The sequence below is a fragment of the Phalacrocorax carbo genome, chromosome 4 (assembly GCF_963921805.1).
Source record: "Phalacrocorax carbo chromosome 4, bPhaCar2.1, whole genome shotgun sequence".
NCBI lineage: Eukaryota > Metazoa > Chordata > Aves > Suliformes > Phalacrocoracidae > Phalacrocorax > Phalacrocorax carbo.
This window is the reverse complement of record NC_087516.1, coordinates 70,259,705-70,283,069: the sequence shown is the minus strand read 5'-3', so window position 1 is coordinate 70,283,069 and position 23,365 is coordinate 70,259,705. Positions and strand designations below refer to the sequence as shown.

Sequence of the window (23,365 nt, the reverse complement as noted above, 5' to 3'; positions counted from 1 at the left end):
AATAAAACAGTAATAAAGCATCAAGGTTACAATTAAAGAGGCACAAAAAGGAAGGTGCTCAATAGCAGGAGAAATGGCTGCAGTGCACAAGAGTAATGGAACTTCCTCCTAAATCAGTATGCACCTCAATCCATCTTCATTTAGGACAGTGCCATTTCCCCTGGCAAATGGAAAAGTTTCCCTGGGTCAAATAATTGCCCATTGAGAAAACAACAAACTATATGGGAATGCTCTAACTCAGGGGTAAAGACACAGTGATGGCTGCCTGTTGTGCTAGAAGTTAGGGAAAGGTGTTCAAATGGCAAAGGGCATGAAGGAGAACACAGCATGTGGTTCTCAGGCCATGTGTGGAAAACCCCTCAGCCGTAATTATGTTGTCAAGGAACTGAGACAAGTAAGGAAAAATGACTCCAGGAGGAACAGATAAGAAACTGGCTAATTCTTTTGGACTACCTCTCTCAGATATACCATTTCAGAACATTTGTTTCAAAACCTGTGAAAAAGTGTACATGCTATTTTCATTTTTCAGATGGCCAACTAGGGCAAAGAGGAATAAACTGCTGTTTACTAAACAGCAAGACATCTGTCCAGCCAGAGGAAATTAGGTGGAAGAAGCGTAAACTGATTGTTCTCCTCACTCTTTGCTTCCTGTTCCAATTTTCCCCTTTGGAACATAGGAACTGAGCAGTGTCTGCATTTGTTCTTACAATAGCTGATGTATACAGTCAGGGAGGCGTCTCTCAGCACTGTATACTGGAAATGCTTGGTCTGCCTAAGAAAATGAGAGAGACTTAAAAAGAAGCAAGCAAAATGTGTTGGCAGAGCAGAAGCAGCAATCCCTGGGTGCAGATGTGAACTGAATGCTTCTGCCTTCTTTGTGTGTCTGGGAGAAGGGGCACTCAGAGGAAGAAAAGGTCAAAGGGTCCATGCAGTATATGGCTTCTGTCCTTGTACTCTACAGCCTAACCTTTAAAGGAAGGATTCTGAGTGATCAAATGCTACCAAACCTTGAGGTCTGTCCAAAGAAAGGGCTATGGCCTCAAAAAGCTTCTGTAAAGAAGTGTGCAGGTGAGTCCACCCTGAAACTGCTGGGCTGAGACCCACAGGGAAAAGGAAGAGTACATACATGCAAATGTCAAATTTAAACTACGGAGCCAGCTGAAATTGTACAGTGGATAAGACAGAAGTGACACCAAATGCCCAATATACTCCCACAGCCACTGCGACAGAGCCCTCAGACAGCTCAGCTCCCAGTCACCAGGAACAGGAATGTGAGTCTGTGCTGTTGACCAAGCACATCTAATGCACAAAGCCCTCTGCACACCACCAGCCTGTCTTCATCCACCTTTCAACATGCAGCAGGCACGAGCTGAACAGTCAGCATCTGGGCTTTGTGGTAGCATGTTATTTACTGACCACTGGAAATAAATGAGAAGCTTTGAGACAGATGGCTCATTTACAAAATACTGACTGCCACAGGAAATGTTTTTCCTATCCAACTCCAGTGGTCGTGTTAAAGCTCATACATAATCTTCCACTTCTCTGCTACCGATCATTTCCTTCTGAAATGCATTTGTTATCAGGAATCACAAATGACAGATCAAAACCTAAGGCATGTACTCACATATGTGAGCCTCAGCTCAGACCTGGCATAATACCAGCTGCTTCCTGCTTTGAATTCTAAGATGCAGTTAAGCAAATGTACAGGGCATGCCTCCACAGTCAGGTGACAGAAAGGACAGCCCTTCCTGAAGGTTTTTAGAATTTTTAATTTATTTAATATTTTTAACGACCAACATCCAAACCTCAACTGTAACCAAGTCCAACCCTCCTCCTTAGAAGGGAGCAGCAGAGAGGGCTGTGACAGGTTTATTCCCTGCCCATAAACAGCACCACTGTGCTTTGTGTTCCAAACAGCACCATGCTGAGGGCTCTAAGGACCAGATTCAAAGTGCTCAGGCAGCTGGGCTGTACTCCGGCCCCAGATTGCCACATCCTATGGGCATATGGCTTTTCTACACATTGCGTGTGGCTGGTTGAAGCAGCCTTTAGAAGGAGAAAGCTATCTCAGGAGAGGCTGTGATGGCTAGCTGTGCTGCAGGTATCAGCACATACACCCAAACAAAGAGGTACTCTAAGAACACCACAGAGACCTACCGGATCGGAGGCAGACAGCAGGCACCTCTGGATAAGAGCTTCAAATGCAGTCTTCAGAATAAGGTGCTCCTCAGGGATGGGCTTCTTGGTAATCTTCTCCGTGGGCAGTGCCTGCACCTGCTGAGAGACAGAGAGCAGGTGAAGCTTTTCCAGGTCACTGTGACCATGTATTGTTTTCAAGTAAACCAAGTGGCATTATTAGCCAGCTTTGCACAACTCCTATTTCTTCCCTGTGGGTGTGTGGAGGTGACATGAGCATCTGCTTTCGCTCCCTCTTGAGAGCTGTGAAGTTGCAGAAGGAAGCAGCTTGTTGGTCCATACTGACTAGAGTATTAAATGTAAAAAGGTAGTGTCTAGGTGGAGATTACAGTAGCAAAATGCCAGCATGGTATAAACTCTGCAGTACACTTTGGATGTACAAGAAATGCCTGACAACAGGATCTCAGCCTGCAAGGCTCTGCTGATATACAAACCAGAACTGCAATGCTGGGGCTATGTTACCTGGATGGCATTGCCTATTGGGGCCCCAGGTGCCCCCTCCATGCTGGGTTTTGAAACAGTGGGTGGCATGATGCATGGCCCCAGCGGCTGGGGAGCAGGTGGGTAGCCACCCTGCAGCACCGGCTGCCCTGTGGGGAGGTACGAAGGCTGAAAGCTGGGTGTGCCCGTGGGTGGTGCTGGAGCTGGAGGCTGCTGCATCTGAGACTGCTGATCCGCCAGTGGATTCATGATAGGGGAGGTGATGGGAACCGGGGGCAGGAAATTATCAGGGACCTGGGGAAAAAAACAAAACAACAGTGCATTTATGCTTCGGTGGCTGCAGGCAGAGCACAACACCCAGCTCCTACAGACTTCCCAACCCACAGAAACTGAGAGCTCTGCCAAGCAGAGCGCTGAGCCCCCAGGATGTAAGAATAACAGGGACAGGCAATATAGGATTTCGCTCTGGCTAAACAAACTCATTCCTCTGGCTGCAGCTACGCAGTAAAAAATGCCCCAGGGAAGAAATATCCTCCAGTGTTTCCAGTCCTGTGTGCTCTGCCTATCCTCCTGCCCACAAAGGGCAGGAGCATTGTGCCCAGCCTGCCCATGACCACAAAAGCTGAGTTACAACCACCTCAAACCAGAGCCACTCTTCCCCTGCTAAGGGCACAAAACAGAGGTTTGGCAGACCAGCACTAACAGAAGAGTTTCACTAATGGAAACTAACCCACACCTACATCCATTCTTGCTATTGGATCATTATATTTTTTAATCTCACTTTAAAGTGTACATTTTTGTCCACGCAGTACATAGGTCACAGCTAGCAACATGCACCAATAAAGCTTCTGAAAGCCTTTTAAGCTTCTGGCAAACAGGTTTGTGCTTAGACAGATTATGAGAGCATTTCAGATTCATCCCTAAGCAACTGCCAGTCTGTATGCAGGGTGTTTCAGAAACATTTGGTAGAGGCAGGAAACAACAAAATGAGCTACTGGCCCCTACTACACACTGTACAAGAATCCAAACAAAAGAAAGAGCTCCCATGGGAATGTGCACATTTCTTCAGGCGTGCATGGAAAAAAGGAAAGATTACGGAACCTTGAATTCTTCCCTGAATGAATGATGCCAGAATTAAGCTAGTGGTTTGGGACAGCAAGAAACATATTCCCAATACAGTACCAAACTCAGTTATAGAAGCAATGAATCAAGAGCAATAAACTTCTGAGTGTTGGATAAGTTTAGTTAGGTGGAAAACAGTTGCTAATTATGGTGCAGCTTGAAATGCCAGACCTTCTATTTTAAATAGCTCATGTGGTGAGTAATTTTATAATATCCTAAACCACACCCTCATATAGTGGACATAAGGGAAACAAACAGATGTTTTGACAGAAGTCTCTTAAATACCCAACAGGGAATGCAACAAACATTCCTCCTCATTTAGAAGGCAGCCAACCCTCAAGCCCTGGCTATGGCAGAAATTCTGGCTGTGACACACATGCACAGCAGCAGCAAAAATCCTGTTTGCAGAAGGCTGCTTCTTGAGCTCTCAGGTCCAGCACTTATTCTCACTGACAATTTTCCTCCTTCTACTTAAGAGCTGGAAGCCCTGAAAGGCAATATGCTAGCAGTAAATGTCCCAGCACTGGGGCACAAAGCATCCGCTATCCATCCTCCAAAAGCTTCTTAATCTTAACTGCAGAGACTAAAACCCAAAGAGTAAAGAAGACTTCTGCATTCACCTTCACCCACAACTTATCTTGCCTGCCCCAACCATTTTTTTTCTCCCCACACTTTACTCACTCCAGACTGATTCTTTGCTTCCCAAATGCACCACGCTCAGAGAGCAGCAGATGGCACTGACTGCTGCGGAGATATGCAAGACTACAGCAGCACCAGGGGATGAAAAGGCTCACTGTGCTGTGTGCCAACTGCCCCCAGTGCAATCTAAATCTGTTTTACAAAACCGCATTGTCTCCATCATGAAAATTGCCTTACTCTCAGCAGATCTCTCAGGGTCAGACCCCTCATCAGGATAAATTGCTTCCAGCTCCAGCAAACTCAGTAATCTATAACAACTTGCACAGCCTCATCATTTCATGTAAGTATCACCTCCTGCAAAACACCTCTGCTTTACTGAAGTTGAAAATAGTCCAAGGCGTTTTCTTCCCTCAAACCAAGATCAATGTTGTTATTAACAACCAAAACTTCAGCAAAAAGCCACCATCTCTTCAGAGGCTTAAATATTTCGAGAGAGATAATATCTCTCCAATGTGCATAAAGGCCATTTCTGCTCACAAGGTGCAGCTTTTTGTTTGCTGCTAACCCTTCTTTTTCCTTCTGCCAACATGCCTCCCAGGAGCAGCTTAAGTTACTGCTTTTCAAGTGGTGAGCACTCAGTTGTGTCAAGACAGGATTTCTTAGAGTACCTTCTTCTTCTTGGCAGCTCTGTTCAGGGCAGGAGGGTCATTCCAGCCATTCTGAGGCCCTGGGACAGAAAGCAAACAGAGACTAAGTACCTCGGAGGAGGGCAGTGACACCTTCTTCAAGTCAGTTGGGCCAGCTCCCCACCACAGCTCTACTGGCAGGGACTTGGCAGAGCCTACTCTCACCTGCCTGCTTCTCTGCCCTTCACCAGGGGCCAGAACAGCTCCTGTGCCAGCCAAAGCCTCCCAATACCCCAGACATCAGACCCTTTGGGCTCTGCACCCACTGTGCAGGTTTGGCATCTTGACCAACTGTTCTCAAGTTTGACAGAAGTTGATTTATTTTTTTTTTTAAATTAGCTACTTCTCTTGGAGGTAAAAAAACTTTGAGCAGACATGCCCTTTGAAAACAGCAGGCAGTTGCCTACCATGCCCAAAACACAGTTCTGCCACACAGACTGTGTATGTGAAGACAGCTTCAGTTACCAGTGTAGAGTTTCTCCTATCTGTATCATATGAGAATAAATGTGAACTGGTTTTGAACTTTTTCCATGATCACTGTAACATTATTATAAACATTAATCAGCAGCAGAGATGTCAGAAACCATGGGTGAATAAGAACACCAATTAAGCTGCATCCACTCCCCAAAAGCTGCTGCAGCGATTGTGTACTGGGATGGATTTCTAAGTGACAGTTAAGACATGTTCCCCAGCAAGAAAATACAGAAAGAAGAGGCATAAGAGGCAACAGGAGCCTTAAACGTTTCAGGCCAGATTCACCCAGCCACCCTGGAGACACGAAATAGCCATAAAAGCAGGTTTCCCCTGCCAGCTACAGCATGTTTATGGGTGCTTTGTGTCCCAAAAGCAGAGCAGAGCTGCTGGAGCAAGGTGGCAAAATCTAGCTTTTTGCACCAAGGGCAAAAACAGGTTTGAAACAGGAAGAAGCACCGAGGATGCCTGAGCAGATTCACTCTGCGTCCAGGGTGTTGTTCTGTACCAAACCTTCTGTTCTTCCAGGGAAGCACACACTGTGCAGCTGCAAGATTTGTACACCAAAGCTCACGTTCATGCATTAGAAGTAGTTCCCCATCTCATCACAGAGTGTGTGTAATTGGGACCACAGCATTTTATCTCAGCATTAGTGCAGCCTCCCTGAGTAATCAGGATTTATTGCACAAAGCCATAAAAAGCCAACAACACCAAATCCCTACTCAATGGACTTTTTCACCACAGTGTTTTTCAACTTAGCAGATGATGAATTCACCTTAGACAGCAGAGCTTAATGTCACTGCAGAATTTGCTCAATTTGTCTCAAATTTCATTTGCTCCTGAGCTTTTGTTAAACAAGTTCCCCATCCAGAGCATGTTAAAGGGGTAAATGAAAAACCGTTTAAAACCCCTTTCACATCTGCTTTCTCTTTAACCACAGCCAGTACCATCTCCCAACAGCCATGTGCCCCAGGGGCTCCTCTGTTCCTCCCCATCCAGAAAATTCCAGAGTATTTCTGATTAGGAAGTCTAACTTCTGCAGTGCTGATAATGGCAACATGTTAAGAAAATCTCCCAGACTGTTACTGTTGTTAATTTCCTGGAATAATTTGCTTTAAAGAAGAAAAACCAGCATTTGTTTCTGTGGTTAAAAACTCCAGATATGTTATTGGTTTTAATTAAGGAATTAAAAATTGATTTGATTAAAGTCTAACTGGCAAACAGCATTGCACTTAACGTTCGCTGAAGAACATATGCATTATTGGTGTCTGTTCAATTAATTTCATGTAGTGGCTGTAATTATTCTCAGGTTAGGTTGTACCTAGTTCACCTGCGAAGGGAGAGGCCTGGTCTTGAGTTGGTAGGCTTTCTGCAGATAAAATGCACAGAGAACTAAAAAAAGATTTTCTTTGAAAACAATAAAACAATTGGTCTGTAAGTTTTGATCAGCGATTTAGTTCCAATAAGCACAAGAAGTCAGGAAAAAAAAAAAGCCTAATTACAATGCCAGTTTAGAGACTAGTCATTTGTCCAAACCATCCCATGGAACTGCTTTTGTCTGCCTTCCCTTGAAACAAGCCTATTGCACTTTTCATGCAGTAAATCAGTGTTTCTAGTTGTTCCTAACACATATTGTAGAGTCCCGGCCCACTTTCTTATCTCTTCCTGTGTTCTCATTTTCTATTGCTACCAGCCAGTGCAGCCAACAGACCATTACTCTTAGCAACGTATCTTCTCACCATCATTTGACCATTCCAGAAAGCTTTGCAGAAAATGCGTAAAGTACTTGACTTCAAGGTGGATGCCAAATCAAGGCACACTCTCAACTGCATCCAGCCCAGTGAGGGGGGGGAAAAAAAAAAAGGTATGTTCACACAGCAGCTTTACAGCCATGTGAAAAGACACGTTGCCTGCTCAGACTGAGCAACAAATCCAAATGGCAGAACAGCCAACAAAGCCTTCGTCATTTCAAAGAGAAGAGTAATATCGGTGATGTGATAACTCCTGCCCCTGGGTTTGGTCTGATGCGCTTATAGTTCTGGTGCAAACCCTTTCCTTAGCTCAGAATTGCTCTATCGCAATTTCGAACAATATTCAAGACTCTGAGAATTAAAACACCCTTGAAAGCAGGTTCAAAGATCTATTGCAAAACAAAGTGAGATAGGTTGAAAATGAAATTAAACGTGGGCTTTTCTTGCTTAATGAAGCTCCAAGCACAACTTAACATACTGATGTTATACGCATTTGCCTAAAACAGAAGATATTCATAGAACTGTTTCTTTTTAAGTGCATCTTTAAATCTAAGCCAGTTCAAAGGTCAGGTGCTTTTCAGGACCTGAAATTTGAGATCTTTTTTCCTTCCTCCCTTACACATTTGCAAAGTGAAACATGATGTTCCCAGACTAGATCATCACCACACACACACACAAACACACCACTTCAAAGCCAAGATCAATATCGCTGTTGTTCCGCACTGGAACATTCAGAGTTACAGGTGAGATCTACTGGCTGCAGACTTCTCTGGTTCTATGGGACCTCATGCCAATGAGCAATGCAGTTACTCTGGAAAATATGGTGGTGGTTAAGCATGTTAAGCATGTACACTATAATTTCTGCATTTACAAAGCAAGGTTTTTTTCTTCTTGTTTATATGTTTTTTGAATGGTGTAATCTAAAAATTGGAAAAGTGTGCTCTTCAGATACCTCTTATCTTTTTTCCACAGTTCTCCAGCTGCAGGCAGCAGTTGCGTCCCAGCAACCCACATGCATGAGCCACCTGGCCTTGGCACCTCACTGTGCCCTGGAGTCCACCCCTGCATTTCAGCCCAAGGCTGGTGTTTGCCAGGAATCAGAGGTGATGCCCGCATTCGGGTTTCTGAAGGTTGTACTGGCTGCCTTCTCACCACAGCTGCTGGGAAAAACACAAGCAGCACTGACAGTTCTCAGGAAGTTTTTATAAAAAGCCTAGCATGGACAACTTTTAATTTTGCAAGGAAATCTTGCAAGGCAATGCAGATAATGACTGCTTCAATTCCACTTACATTAAAATGACATAGGCACGGTGTGTTAGACTACTGTCTATGTGGATTACACAATTTTACAAATCATCTGGTGTTGCCGTTAATGTCCCTAATTTCTATTGTCCAGAGTACAGAGCTTCACCTGCTCTGAGTGCGCCACATGGACTATGTTACTTCGCTGTTAACGCAAGAAACTTAGCAAGTGACAGATCTGAAGTGCCTGTCAGTGGCACAAGCATAGTAGTAAAATTGATAAAGAACAATTTTCGTATTCCTTGCATTTATTTGGAGATGCAGGAACTATGCTGTCTACATTATGATGTGCTGCTTCACATCCCAGGCCTAGAACCCTATCCAACACTTCTTCCTCTGTCCAATTTAATAATTTCTCTGGCTTAGAGATACGAGTCTGACATACCCTGTAACATGCAGTCAGGAGAGGTCACAGTACAGCATCTCCAGGAACAGAAGACACTGAATCTGGCTGCAGGACGGAGAGAAAAGGCGTCTTCTCCTCTTGCAGCCCTGGTGGCTGCCCTACACCAGTCCTCTCTATTTCTTGACAGAGCTAAAGACCATTTCTCCCCAAAACACAACTGTGTTTGTAAAGGCAATGCCATGAAAGGTGTGAGCGCCCAGCCTCACAGATGCCAGGAGTACCACTCATAGGACTGCTGCTGCCAACACAAAGACACTAATTATGCTTTTTCTGCACTGTATCACCCCTAACAGACTTTTAAAAGAAGAAAGGGAGTCACAGTGCAGTCCTTAGGGCCTGCCAGCAGAGTCAGCATCCCTGGAACATATCTCAAATCCTGCATAACATTCCCTCTGCTCCTGCTTCCCAGGTCTGGTCCTTGACTCTCCAGCTGGACCACCTGGATGTGAAGTATGTTTATGCCCAGGTTTAGAAAAGGACAGCTCATACTTCCTGCACAGTCTGACATATGCAAAGCTGTTGTTTCACAGGGCGCTAAATGAAGAGACAGGTTTGTTACAATAAGCGAGGTCACCATCCCATGGCAAACAGTTACATGCAGGCAGTCACAAGGAGACACCAAGTCCCACCTCAGTGAATGCTCTCACAGTACGTGCTCAAACATGCTCTTATGTCAGCCACACATGTTTTTGATTAACATTCATGAAAGAGACATGTCAAAGCATTTCTAAATCACTTCTAGTTATCTTTTAAGGCATTCACAGCTATAGTAAATCCCATTGCACTAAATGGTTAGGAAAAAAAATAATGGTAGAACTGATGCCACAGGAAATGCTGTTTGAATTAAATACGCTGCCAATCCCAGCCTTGAAATGCTGCTCACAGACCAGGGACAAATTATATCTGCAAAATTATTCTGTGAGGAGAATTGGGATCATCATCTCTGCAGCAGCTAGGAAAACTTGATCATTCTGGTATTTTGCTCTCCAGCCTCATAAGAGGTTTTGATGGCAGCCTCACAAGGTTAAAACTGTGCCACCATCCATCCACAGTATATATGACAGCCTCATAAAAAGACAATGCTGTAGCACCCTGTCTTGGGCAAGACAAAAGCTCTGTGTTTGTGGCAAGGTCTGTTTTGCAAGAGAAAGACGACTGCTCACGCTGCTCATCAAGTGCTCACTGCAGCAACATGGCCGTATCAACGCCAGATGCACAGGGAAGATGATGTGTTTTAGAAATGCTTTGAATTGACCTCTAAGCACAAGCAAACTTTGTACAGAGCAGTCACAAAGAAAAGGTGCATATTTAGCTGAGTAATAGAGCAAACCCTTCCCTCCCCCTGCCTGCCCCACCCCAGTCCAAGCGCAGACCTGTTCTCTGGGATGCAGGAAGGTCACTGGCTGCAGGCAGAGTACCTGTTGGTCCAGTAGGTAATGCATAAGCCACAGAAGTTGCTGGAGGTCCTGTCCTGCCATGCTGAAAGGATGCGCCAGAAGAAGGAAGAGGGAAGGAAGAGATGGGATTCAGGCTTGTCGGGGAGACTTGAGGCTGCCCAGGGTACAGCATGGAGGGCATTGAGTGGGCAGTGGCAGAGGGCAGGTAGGAAGGGGTGGTGTTAGGGGCAGGGTTCGGGTAAGAGGCTGAAGCAGGGACAGCTATAGGCTGCTGGGGCTGATAGAGAGCTGGTCCCTCTGTTCCACAAGAGTACTGCTGTGCAGCCTGATACACTACAAAGAGGGAGAAAAGACATTGAGTCAGTGAGTTCATAACAGAGGAGCAGGATTCATCTGCCTCTGCTTCGTCTCCACCTGAATCTCCTCTCCTCCTGCCTCTTCCCCCTCAAACAACTTACCTGTCCAGCCAAATACTGGCTCCCACAACTCTGGCTGCACTTGCAGGACTGCTCAAAACCTCAGCCTGCCACTGGGAGCGGGGAGCCAGAGAAAGAACTGCATTGGTTGTATGGACTCCTATTCTCCCCCACACTCTCCGGCCCAGAGCCACCATGCCACTCAGGGTGGGGCTGGGGCACATGGATGCTGCTGCTCTGGATGTTTTCTGGACCACTGCAATCCTCACAGTGCCTCTCAGGGAAGGGAAACCCCTGTTCCAGGTTTGCACAAAGGGAAAGCCTAGGCCAAGGAAGTGAACAGCAGTCTCTGGAAGTGAATGTAAGCTCACAGCCTTTCACTGCGGGCCCTGCAGCTTAACTTCACTGTCTCTTCTCTGCTCTGCTCATCTACATCCATTTTTCCTCCTGGTGCCTGTACTTTCAGCCCCCTGATTTGAGTGTTTCAGTGCTCTGCCTGCTTCCTCACTCACCTCTACTACTGCCCTTGTCTCCTCATCCTCTTTCCCATCTTCATGGAGTCCCAGTGAGAACTGGACGGCCCAGCCACACACAGATGAGATGGGTCCCTCTTTGCCAGGCCCGTACTGCTTCTTCAGGACTCACACTGGTGGATTTCTGACCCTAGCACACACTTGGGAAGGGCCAGCTGAGGAGTGAATCTAAGCTGTGGGCAGACACCTTCTCAGCAGAGGAGATGGTGTCTGACAGAGGGTGCCTGATGTCTGGACCCCACCAAGAAATTACTATCCTCAGATGTCATCTCATGAGCTTTTTTCTCCCCAACAAGCATGGAACTAGCTTCGTCTGAACCCTCCCAACCCCAAAGAGGGGACTGGCTATCCCCAAGTAAATGCAGCCTCATCACCTGGCTGGCTCATCCAGGTGGGAGGGAGAGGGGAGCTGCTGCTACTCACTCTGCAGGTACGTTGGCCGGGCCCCTGCTTGTGAGTACATGCTGTAATTGGAAGATGTGGCTTGCTGTGGTGGCATGTTAGGGTTAACGGCACCTGGTATAATAAACCCTGGAGGAGGTGGGTTGTCCCCCTGTAAAAAAAAAGATTGCAGGATAAAGGGTAGGGAGAGATAGGATTTAGTCAGCAATGGTAATGCAGTGCTGAAGGAAAACTGTAACAAAATGATCAGTTCACATTTCAAGGCCTGAAACATCATTCCCTGGAAGAGCTGCTAGCACAGGGGAAAATGCCTCCAACCACCCCAGCGCCTTAGGGTGCCCAGCACAACACTGAAAGCACAGCTTGTATGTGCAGTGACTTCAGCAGCAGCAGAGCAGCACGTACCTTCCTGCATAAGGAATGGTCCTTGCCAGTGCTGCCCGTTATTCAGGCAGTCCAAGACCACCCTGCCATCCACAGCTTTCAACAACTTAAACATTAACTTTAAAGCTCCTAATTTCCATGGAAAAGAGGGAGAGGAAAAATACTATCACACTTCAAATATTCCAGTGTGGAGCAAAGCCTGGGGGTGGGGGGGATGGGGGAGGCTCAGAACACACTGAGCTCCCACTCAAGGCTTTCTAGAGTCACTCATCTGGGCGCTGGTAAAAAAAAGAAAAAAGAAAATGTAACATGAGATGCAAAGGAGCAAAACCAGAGCACATATCTGCTCCTTCCGCCTATCCACACCAGACTATGTCAAGCACACAGACTACATCGGGGACATATTGGGGTGGAGCAGGGGCTCAGAGAGGAATAATGAAGGTTATACCTGTGTGTCAGAGGGACAGCCTGCAGGAGGATGGCTGGGAAGGGCAGTAGGAGTTTTGTTACTCCAGGTAGTGACAGTAGGGGCAATTCTAACCTGAATTGAACAAAGAAATACCAATCATGGAAAACAAAACAATAAAAAAGTCTAAAGGGTTTCACAAAATGAGATGCAAAGAAGTGAACACAAACAGGTTTGCATGCTGGCACTTGTAACACAGCCATAAAATCTCAGAGGAAGAAGGAAAAGTGCATTCAAGACAGACAAAATCACTCTGCATCGAAGCTGAAGTCAATTGCAGAATGAAGATGAAGCACTGTGGAGACACGGCTACAACAGGCTGTGGAGCGAGTGCAGTGTTACACACGTCAGTGAGCCAGGTCTGCCTATTTCATCACATCTTCCTATTGCAGAAGCTCCCCGCTGGCTACTGCATGACACTGAGCATCTCTAGCCACAGCTGGAAGTCCCAAGTTCCATGTTAAATGCAAACATACTGCCTCACACAAAAGCAGTCTGTTTAAATCAAGCATAAGATGAATTAAAAAAGGTTAAAAATCTGATATTCAGCTCTTGCACATGCACAAGCATACACCTTAATGCTAATTGCTTCCCAGCCAGTCTCCCACATCTCCTTTCCTCTGTCTTCCTTCTCTGCCACTCCAAAGCCTTTCCTTTCCATACAACCACTACCACCTTTCGATGGGACAGAAAACAAGAAACTCCTATGCCTGCGACATCCCTGAGCAAGGAGAGAGTGTGCCGCCTAGTAGTGGGATGCACAGCTGGGGTCAGGAGCCTGACGCCCACCTGACTGCAGGCAGAGGGAAAGCTGTGGCCCTGAAGTCTTGGCTGCCTCAGCTGGCTTCAGTCTGTCTGTCTGTGCAGTGCAAGGCTAATGGTGCAGTCAGCCATACAACAACCACTACTAATGTCTGCATAACTCATCACTGGAGTAATCTAAAAGACTCTTCCATCCCCTTTCATGCCTTTTTTTTTTCAGATGAAAAAGAGAGTTCAAAAAACCTATGCTGAAAGGAAACCGAGTTTTAAGTACATGTTCCCATTTGGGACAGCAATTAAAGGCTGCCTCAAGCTAGAACAAGCCCTGCGAACACCTTAAAAGGAATTCAAACAAAACAAGTATCCTAAGACTCAAATATGTCATTTCATTCCATTCTGGTTCATCAGCATACTGCTAGGCACCTTTCTGACATGGCACCTGTCCCTTTCAAGCCCTTCCTGCTGAGCATAACTCACTGGAAAGCCACGAACACGGGGTGGGTAACTCACAGTGTGATCGTGGGGTTGGGATACACCCAGCCTTTTATTAATGAGCAGAGCTTGCTTAAACAATAGCACAAGGCATTCCTGAAATAGTAGGAGAAAGAGGGAACCCTGGTTTAAAACACATTACTAAGATCACAAGCTCTAGAGGACAGCTGCTATTTTCCACAGTCAAATGGAAAATATGCAGCATTGCTTCTCAAGGCAATTAATTGGTTACAAGGAGGAGGGTCAAAGACACAGGAAAGAATAGTAGTTAATTATTAACAATAATGCCATTGCATATGATTTTAAATGCATTAGCAAGGTAGTCTTGTATGAACAGGATGAAGGCTTTGTCCCTTCTGAAATCTACCTTGTTAACACCATGGACAGAAAGTGAAGGCACACAAAATTGTTGACATCAAGAGGGACAGAACAAAGCCCAACTCCCCCCCCACTTTTCAGCCCTTGTTCCTTCCTGCCCTCATTTTTCTGGCAGGCAGTGCTTGAAGGACAGCACTGACAGAGACATGCCTCTGCTTGTGCCAGTCTCCTCTCTGTAAGGAGACCTGCAGCACTAATACAGCTCTGCTCTCAGAAAAGCCCAGTCCAGCCCCTGTGCAGAGCTACATCAGGTGAGCTGCAGCACTGTGCTGAGGGATTAAGGACTTGGCAATGCTCTTTAAGCATGCACACAGCCAGGGCTGCCCACCACAACCACACTCTGGTAACAGCCAACGTGGCATCATGCAGTGTCATCTTCAGGCTAGAGGTAAAACCAGGGCATCTGCCTCCCCCATTTCTCCCCTTCCTTCCTGCACAGCCCCCAGCTCCCTTATTAGTCCCATACTCACCAAGTCTGTCTTCTAGTACAGCTCACTCTCAGTCCAGGCCTGCCTCCCGACTCCTGTCTCATGCCCTGCCCATGCTGCTTATGCCCCCTTACACCTGGCTGGGAAGGTGTTTTCATAGTAGGCTGTACCCACAACTGCAAAAACATGCCCTCAGTTTGCTGTTACCATTGCTCAGCAACTTCTGCAGCCAACATCGGAGCTGGGGGTGGAAATAATCAGCCCCGGAAGAGGTTGGTGAGCAGCAAGAGCAAGCCCCAAGGCCTGCAGGGATGGGATGACATCAGGGACTATGAGAGCAAGCACAGAAAAATCTTGCAGTGCTCTCCCACGTAATCATTCTTCACACTGAAGCACATTTTGAAACAAAGGGGGAAAACACCTAATCTTCAGAAGCAGGCTACATGGCAAGATGTTTAACCAATGTTTCCAGACAAGGAGTAAAGGAAGCATCTGTACTGATTCAAAAGCAGCACCAATGACTTTCACCACAAGGCTCTCGGTAGAGGTACATCATACAGCCCCAGCTCAGGTCAAGAGAAAGGAAAAAAATCCCTCTATCCATCACTCTCCAGAACTCAAGCACCATGTCCCTCCCCTAACTGCCCAAACCCATTTACCTGTTGGTAATACTGCTGGGCTGGAGCCTGCGGCCCTTGCATCTGTCCAGCCACAGGGCCAGCTGGTCCTTTGGGCATGGGCTGTCTCTCATACGGTGCCTTGAGGGCCTCCTGTCCCACTGGGAGCTCCCCTTGGGCTCTGCAAAGCCTGTCCCGCAACAGCATGATGTTTGGCTGCAACCAGAAAAGACAGTGAAGGAAGGTTAATGGCACTACCTGTCACCCAGTGCATCACACCAAGAGGCTGACTGGCCACACACTGATGAGCTCTCTTTCAGAAGCCTGCTCTATTTGTTTGGAATAAGTCTTTTCTGCACAAGACATGGGGCCTTTGGAACTGCCTTATGTGTGCCTGCCTCCCATCTTGGGCTGTATCATTCCCAAGCCAGCCTGTCTATAAATACCAGCTGATGGAAGATGAGAAAACAACAGAAAACAAACAAGTGTCAGGGTATATGTTTCACTGTGTCTGGCTTCCAGGAAGGACAGCTGCCCCTCTGGCAGGCACTGGCTGTAAGGACAAGGGTGTGAAACAAAGAGGGAGAAGAACAAGACCATGTACTTCTGGCAGCTCACTGAGGCCAATGCAGGGAGAAGTGAAACAGCCTGACTGCCACAACCCAAGGTGCATTTCAAATGGCAGTCCTGCTACTAACTGCACCATGCAGAGACCTTTGCTCAAAGTACACCTGTTCACACAGAGAGAGGGAGTAAAAAACCTGAAGGCCCTGTACCTGGTTGGTATTCACAGGGAGGAAGGTCAAAGCTGCAGCAATGCTGCCCTGGGCAGCCAGGAGATTGGCGTATTGGCTCATCTTCTCAGCCAAAAGGGCCCCCACAGCATTAGGGTCCACAGCCTGGGTGAGCTGCACAGCTTTGCGCAGGATCACGACTTTCTCTATTAAATCCTGGAAGTTCAGGAAACAAACAAAACAAAACAACCCCACAAATGAGAACAACAGGGTAAAGTAGGACCTGGCTAATAACTGTCATTGAGAGCTGTTCCTCAGGGCAGCCCTGCAGAACCCCTCTCACTTGACAGGAAGCCCAAGACAAGTGCAGTTTTCTTGGACAGTTACAGCTGCAACAAAGGCATGACTTTCCTAGCACGTGAGATGATAGAACAGCAACCACGCACCAAGTGGCTTCTAACAGACCCAAGCCAGCAGCACATCTGGTACAGTTCAAAGCCAAAAGAACTGCTTTTAAACAGGATTTCAGAGCCCTATCAGCACTAAGCATGTCCTCCAAAAGAGTATGCTTTCAGAAAAATACTTGGTGAGGGCCATGAGAGTGAATGGAAAACATCATGACCATCACCACTATTAGTGCTGGGGCGCTGCACTTTGTTTGCAGCATTTTAGTCAGTCAGTTCTTAACCATCTTAATCAAAAGGATCTAACAACTCCCGTGGGACAGTTGTCCATGGTTTTCTGGTTATTACTACCAAGATGGTTTTCCTGATATTAACCAGGAATACTCCATATCTTGTCTTCCTTGCACAACCCCAAACACCAGAGCTGGTCTTGGTTGGGTTTCCTCCTAGTGCGAAGTTACAGGAACATTTTCTAGTCCATTTTCTCATGATGTTCTTACTCTCATTATTATATTGGAAGATATTGGCAAATTGATATTTGGAGTATTAACATGCAATCCCTCTTCAAAATCTTGTAACAGATTTAATGAGGGTACCACACAGGATTTCAACCATACGTCACTGATAAGGACTGTTAACTGACTGTTCAGTAATACATTTTTGTTTTTCCCAACAAATCAGCACTTCAGAAAAGGCAAAACCAAAAAAAGATAACCAGCAGCTTCTATGAGTTTCAGCAATTCCACATCACACTAAGCAAGCAGCCTAATTATGACTCCAACAATATTTTTCAATTTTAGTGTCCAAGAGAGCAAAGCAATGCAATGCAATCAAAATGCAAATTCAAACCAAAGGTAAATCTGTAAAGGAAGCGCTCACAATCAAGAGGCTGGAAAGTAATTTTGATAATTCAAAAATGGAAACAGTTAATAATGCAAAGCAAAAATCCTTCAATTAACTAAACAGAGACTCTCAGCACTGCCAGGTAACATTACTTTAAGTACTTTCTAAAACTTCTTCAAAGGCCCTAAGCAGATGGAAGAAACTAAGAGTATACTATAAATAAATTAATCCATAAGAGCTTCATCTCACTGTCATCAATCCTATTCCCCCAAGATATTTGCTATATGCAATATATTTCACTGTTGGAAACCAAACCCTGTATGCACAACGCCCTAGAGAAAACTTGCATGAGAGCCTTCCTACAGTTTTCTCTCCGATTTAACTCTAATTTACTAGATTTCTTCCCCTGAATACCAAAGCCATCCCTTTCAAAAGCAAAACCATCCAAATATTCCCCTACTGCAAAAGATGGAAGCATTCAAAGCCTCTTCTTTACCAAAACACTTTAAGCCCTACTTTTTTTACACAAGAAGCATATTAGCATGACTACCCAAACAACAGAGCAGACAAAAGGGCCATTGTGCTTCACAACACATTTTCCAATATCATACTTATGTGTTATTTCTACAAAAGTCGCCTGTTCCAGAAGGAAGAGGTTTGCATCCTGAGACGCATGCAGATATCAGACAGCATCACTAGATCATTTGATTTAAGCACCAAATAATTGCCGTGTGTTACTTCCAAAACTTTCTTAACAGAATTACCAACCTGAAGGGACAAGGGGCTATTTCCATCCTGAGCTTTGGTCCAACAAGCAACGAGTTTTTCCACATTGCCAGCACAAATGTAACAGAGACAAGCCTGTGTCTGCAGAAGGGTGTCCCCCTCACTCTCCAGCCTGTTACCCAGGAGATCTAGGAAAAATATGAACAAAGATGATGCTGGTGAATCACTGGCAATCCCTCCACCACTGTTGAGGCTGGGGAATCCTGAAACGCCTGTTGTGACTCTGCTTGGCATAGTGAGAAGGCATATTGCCTCTGGGCTCCACCAGTAAGGACATACTTGGATATCTAGCACAGATTATCTCATGGGAGCCCACGGCTCTTCAGAGGCAGTTAACGTCATGGCAGCAAGGACTTATCAAATGTCTGCAAACCTGAGACACATCAGAGGGGACAGTCCATCTGCCAACATGACAAAGGACAGGAGGCCAGAGTTTGATTCTCACCTCTGCCACCCACTTTTTGCAGGAGCGTGACCCAAGTGTACAATCGGCCAATGAACTGTGAGCAACAAAGCTGTGGTACTGCTCTGGCTGACGTATGCTAAGTGAGTTGTACAGCTCCCTAGACACCGTGGCTGGCATCTGAGAGTCACAGGGGTGTCAGACATACAGCTATTGGTAATATAACCTCCCTGTGGATTCAACCCAGCCAGCTGCTGCCACGCAGCACACATGAGGGCAGGCATGGTCACTGCCTGTGAGAGACTACTCCTTCCAAGAGGTGAAAATTGCTCTTGTGAAAGAAGAGTGAAGCACTTCCCTGAAACATTTCCACTTGTGTCCCATGCACAAACACTTCAAGACACTGCCCCTTGACTGAGACACCTGTCACATCAACATCACCATTACCCATCTGGAAACAGTAAGGGACCAGAGCTGTGCACTACGTAGGTGATGCCAGGACACAGCTGCTCACAAGGGTCTGGGTTCTGTGCTTAGAAAATCAGGGAACATACTGGAAACACAGCACGCCAGATGTTCCTCTCCTCCTCTGCAACAGGACCAAAGAACTAAATTATCCATCAAAGAAGCTAGCGAGGCATTACAATAATTTACTGGAAGGAAAACCACCATGGTAAAGTTCAGTTTTGCTGTAAGTGGAATAAATGACATCCAGCGTGTAAAGTGTCCTTACCACAAAGGGCTGCAAACTCATCTGGCCTAGCATAAGTGAGCACAGCAGCCAAAGCCTCTCTCCAATTCTGCAGATCACAGGACCGCACAATCTCTTTCCAGTTCTTCATTACCACTGCAGTGATGAGCTAGACCAGAAGGAGAGACCACAGTTAAGATCTTGGTAGGATTTCCTTTGGTTTTTAGGAGATAGTATAATTTGTATCTATTCAAGTGTACTCATCCCCGCTGTATCCATGGTCACAGCAGATACTGCATTCCAGTTCAATAGCTGCACAAGAGTACATTTTACTTCAAAAGTTCAGTGAAAAATCACAAAACAAGCTGAGATTAATGCAGACAGGCCAATTATTCTTGCTACAAAACATGCAAGAAAAGAATGCACAAATCTCTGCAAGCTGGGATTGCTGCAGATGGTTTTCAGCACTGTTTCTGCAGACAAAGATAACATACCAAGTATTTAGCTATAAATCCTTCTACACAATGCCCAGCAAGGGGCATGAATTTTATTTGCCAAACTGTTTAATTCAGCTTTAAGCTCTTGGCCTCAGTCTGACCAGTGAGGGGCCGTTGAAAAGGCTGCTTGAAGGAAGACGCAAGTTGACAGCAATGTCAACCTGAGCTGGCTGCAGTATCCCTACCCTGCACCCATGCACACAGGCTGCCTGTCCACAAGCTCTCAGAACAAAATTCCAGTTTCTTGCATCTCAGAGTCTGCCTCTGCTTATTTCGCTTCAGGCAAAAGACAGACTTGGCAACTGGGCTGTTATTTAGTGAACAAAGCCCTTGTCATGCCAAGACTTCAAGCTCAGAAACAGCTGAACAAGCAGTAAGCATGCAGTTTGGGACAAGAAAAGAACACCTGAACAACAAATGCAAGGTCAACGCTCGTTAGCACAGGCACAGATAACTGTTTAGCTCTCCATAAAAATATCTCTTCCCAAAGGATGAACTGCAATGAAGAAACTTCCCATGCACTACAAAATTCTGGTTAGGCCTGAGGCAGGAAAGGAGTTGGGGGTTGGAGAAGAAATCCTGCAGTCTTAATACTTGAGATTTTCTTCTTTTCACTTGTCCGCTATCAGAAATGCAAACTGTTCCTATCTCAAACTGGATCACAAGCAATGACCAGCAAAATATCACTTACGGACCCCAGCCTGTGGTGCTGCATGCCCTAGTGACTGTGCTTTGTGGCCTTCTGCCCTGCTCCAGGAAAGCACATGCCCATTTTATAGGCTGCCTCCTGCTACTGTATAAAACACCCTTCTTTGACAATGGACTGCTAAAAAGTAACCACGAGCAACTTTCTCTGAAAGTGGCCATTTGTCTTTTAAGGCCACTTCTCCTGTTTCATCCTCCTGTTGCTATTTTCTTACATCAGTAGTAATAAAGATAGATTTGACCAAGCAGCATCAGCAATCCCTAGCATTGCAAAAAGCTGAAAAGAATAATAATCAGCTGGCCATAACATACTATCTCCCAGACAAAGGGTGACTGATCTACCCTGGGCATACTTAGCACTCTTCTGTGCATGCAGTGAAATGAAGCACCAGCAAGACCCCTTAAGACTGATCACAGGCAGAAATCAACATAATGCTGCTGGTACTGAGCACGGGTCATGTGTGACTCTAGAAATGCGACAAGATAACAGACTGAAATATGTGCTGTTTAAGATATTTGTCAATAAGAATCTATTAGGGTATATGCAACTCAAGAGTCACCGAAGACAAGGAAAAGAATACTCTTCTTGTGTACTGATATCTAGGTAGTATGCCTCTTCTCTCCTTATCAATGCATTAAAAAAGGATAACAGAAATCCTTCAGCTCTGAGATCTTGTGGATGACTTGAATACTTACCAGCTTCTCACAGAAATAGACCTATGAAATGGCAAGAAAACTTTTAAGGTGAAAAAGGGAGTTGCATGGCCTCCATGCATGTTGTTTCTTAACTGAAAAAAACATACCCTGGTAATTTTGCTCTGCATCTTAGCAAAGTACTTTTCCTGTGTCCTAGAAAGCAGCTCTTGTCCACCTGCGATGGCCAAGATAATGGCATCAGCCATGCGGTTATCGTGCAAGCAGAGATCTACTGCGCTCTCAAAGTTACCCGTCAGCAAAGCCTGGGTAATCAAACCGTCCACATCTGCAACAAGAGAGAAGTGCATTTTCAAATGATGGCAACTGAAGTCAGTTAAGTGTGCAACATCAGGTGATTCTGTCCAACTGTACAATGCTGTGCAAGGTTCTCTGCAAACCAGCCTGCTCCAGGTCAGGTACGTTCAGGGATGCTCAAGTTCAGCTCCAGTCTCAAACACACTATGGTCACAGCCACATCAGGTGGGGCACTGTCAAGCATCACTTACCTTGCTGCAGAGCAAGATGCTAGTAAATGCTAGCAAGATGCTAGAGGCCTAAATGACTTCTGAAACAGCTACCCTGCATACAGTGCAAGAAACAAAGTCAAACCTAGACAGGGGTCAATGCCTTCTGTGTTATTCAAGATCCCATGGGAGTTTCTGTACATACAGCGATGTTAGCACTTCAAGCCTGAACATGTGTGTTCTTTTATACCAGAAATCACTCAGAGTAGCTGCATTTCAGCAATGGGCTATATAAATGCTGTATACTTCGTTTCCTTCCCTAAAGAAGCTGTATTTTCAAGTGCCTCTAGACTGCTGTGAAATGAATTGGAGTTAGAGATAAGCCATGATAAGCCTTCACAATCTGTGCAGAAATTGCCTTCTCACTGGAACACCAGTATCAACATCAATATTTATAAATACCAGCACATACAATGAAATCAACATAAAGGGTTTTTTTACCTCCACTAACAGAGATGTTAAATGTCTTTGCAGATCCCAAATCTTCAGCTTCTTGTTTATGGTCCTTCACCCTCTAAGAGAAAGGAAAAGCATAATTTTTGATGTTATGTAAGCACTTGGAATATACACACACAAAAATATGGCTCTTGCACTACAATTTAAAGATAGACCTTCAGACTACCAGTTACCTAAGAGGTAATTAACTTAGAAGGAAAAAGTATCCCTGTCATTTGTTAGAACACTGTTTCAGCACAGGATAGTCAACTTCCCCTGGCACCTGCACAGTCACCTCCTAAGCACATTGAGAAAGGCCTGGGCTTATCAAAGGACCTCCAGTGCATGTAAACACACCATTAAAAAATCATTGTTCTGGGCAGAGTGGACAATTTTTTAAAATGGATGCCAAGGAGAAAAAGTGCTGGCAGCCCCAGATTTCCAACCACCAGCGAAGGCAAACACAAGTGTGCATACCTAGAGATTGCAAACACCAGCAACCAAACATCTGGGTCTTGGGAACTGACTTGCATACATGCATCTATGTATGAAGAAAGGCTGAGTTAGAGGTGCTCAGCCTGGAGAAGAGAAGGCTGCGGGGAGACTTTATTGTGGCCTTTCAGTACTTAAAGGGGGACTAAAGGAAAGACGGAGGCAGTCTCTTTAGCAAGGCCTGTTGTGACAGGACAAGGGGTAATGGTTTTAAACTGAAGGAGTGTAGATTTAGACTGGATAAGGAAAAATTTTTTTACTAGGAGGGTGGTGAAACACTGGAATGGGATGCCCAGAGAGGTGGTAGATGCCACATCTCTAGAAACATTCAGGTCAGGGAAGTCTCTCTCCACCATCAGTTTTCACAGCACAGCCTGGGAAGAGTGCAAAAACTGTCCCACAGGCTGCCTCCTCTGTCATAAGCCAGTGCACTAGTACATGCAGTGGGAATTCAAGAGTGTGCTGAGAACACCCTGCCTAATCGCTGACAAGTGAAATTGTACTTCCGAGGATGAAAAACAAGTACACATTCAACCAAGAACAGGCATTTGGGATGGGGAGGTAAGTTGAAACAACCTTTATGTTTGGGTCATGAAAGGAGGCTGTGTCAGGAAAATTATTTTGCTGTCAGATAATGCGTGATGTGTGTTTGGTATCAGCTGAGAGCATGTTGTGACTATCCAGTTACTTTATGGATGTGACAGTACTCCACGATGCATCATCAGTGGCTTCAGGCCAATCTCACAAATATTTACTACCCATGCTGGTAGGCTGAGTTCATGTTTGGCTGTGAATTCTCTCCTAGAAGAGACATTTGTTATGAGACATCTAATATCTTCATGACTGCATACAGCAAAATCTTTATG

The 23,365-nt window shown here is 45.5% G+C and overlaps 1 protein-coding gene across 18 annotated transcripts in view; it reads right to left on the bottom strand.

The window, feature by feature from the left end:
* Positions 1-23,365, bottom strand: part of SEC31A (SEC31 homolog A, COPII coat complex component) — a 45,523-nt gene that overhangs the window by 2,345 nt on the left and 19,813 nt on the right. For 3 of the 18 annotated variants that reach the window (XM_064450389.1, XM_064450388.1, XM_064450396.1), the window contains 13 exons: positions 22,014-22,086; positions 21,156-21,334; positions 19,193-19,319; positions 18,039-18,184; positions 16,066-16,239; positions 15,332-15,505; positions 12,595-12,687; positions 11,784-11,913; positions 10,388-10,744; positions 6,877-6,924; positions 5,067-5,125; positions 2,659-2,931; positions 2,158-2,277 (listed from right to left, as the gene is read on the bottom strand). In XM_064450389.1, coding sequence (XP_064306459.1) covers positions 2,158-2,277; positions 2,659-2,931; positions 5,067-5,125; positions 6,877-6,924; positions 10,388-10,744; positions 11,784-11,913; positions 12,595-12,687; positions 15,332-15,505; positions 16,066-16,239; positions 18,039-18,184; positions 19,193-19,319; positions 21,156-21,334; positions 22,014-22,086 — 1,953 coding nt within the window. Of the gene's footprint in view, positions 1-2,157; positions 2,278-2,658; positions 2,932-5,066; positions 5,126-6,876; positions 6,925-6,972; positions 8,464-10,387; positions 10,745-11,783; positions 11,914-12,594; positions 12,688-15,331; positions 15,506-16,065; positions 16,240-18,038; positions 18,185-19,192; positions 19,320-21,155; positions 21,335-22,013; positions 22,087-23,365 lie in introns of those variants that run through there. The other 15 variants (XM_064450400.1, XM_064450403.1, XM_064450402.1 and 12 more) reach the window with 13 other exon arrangements.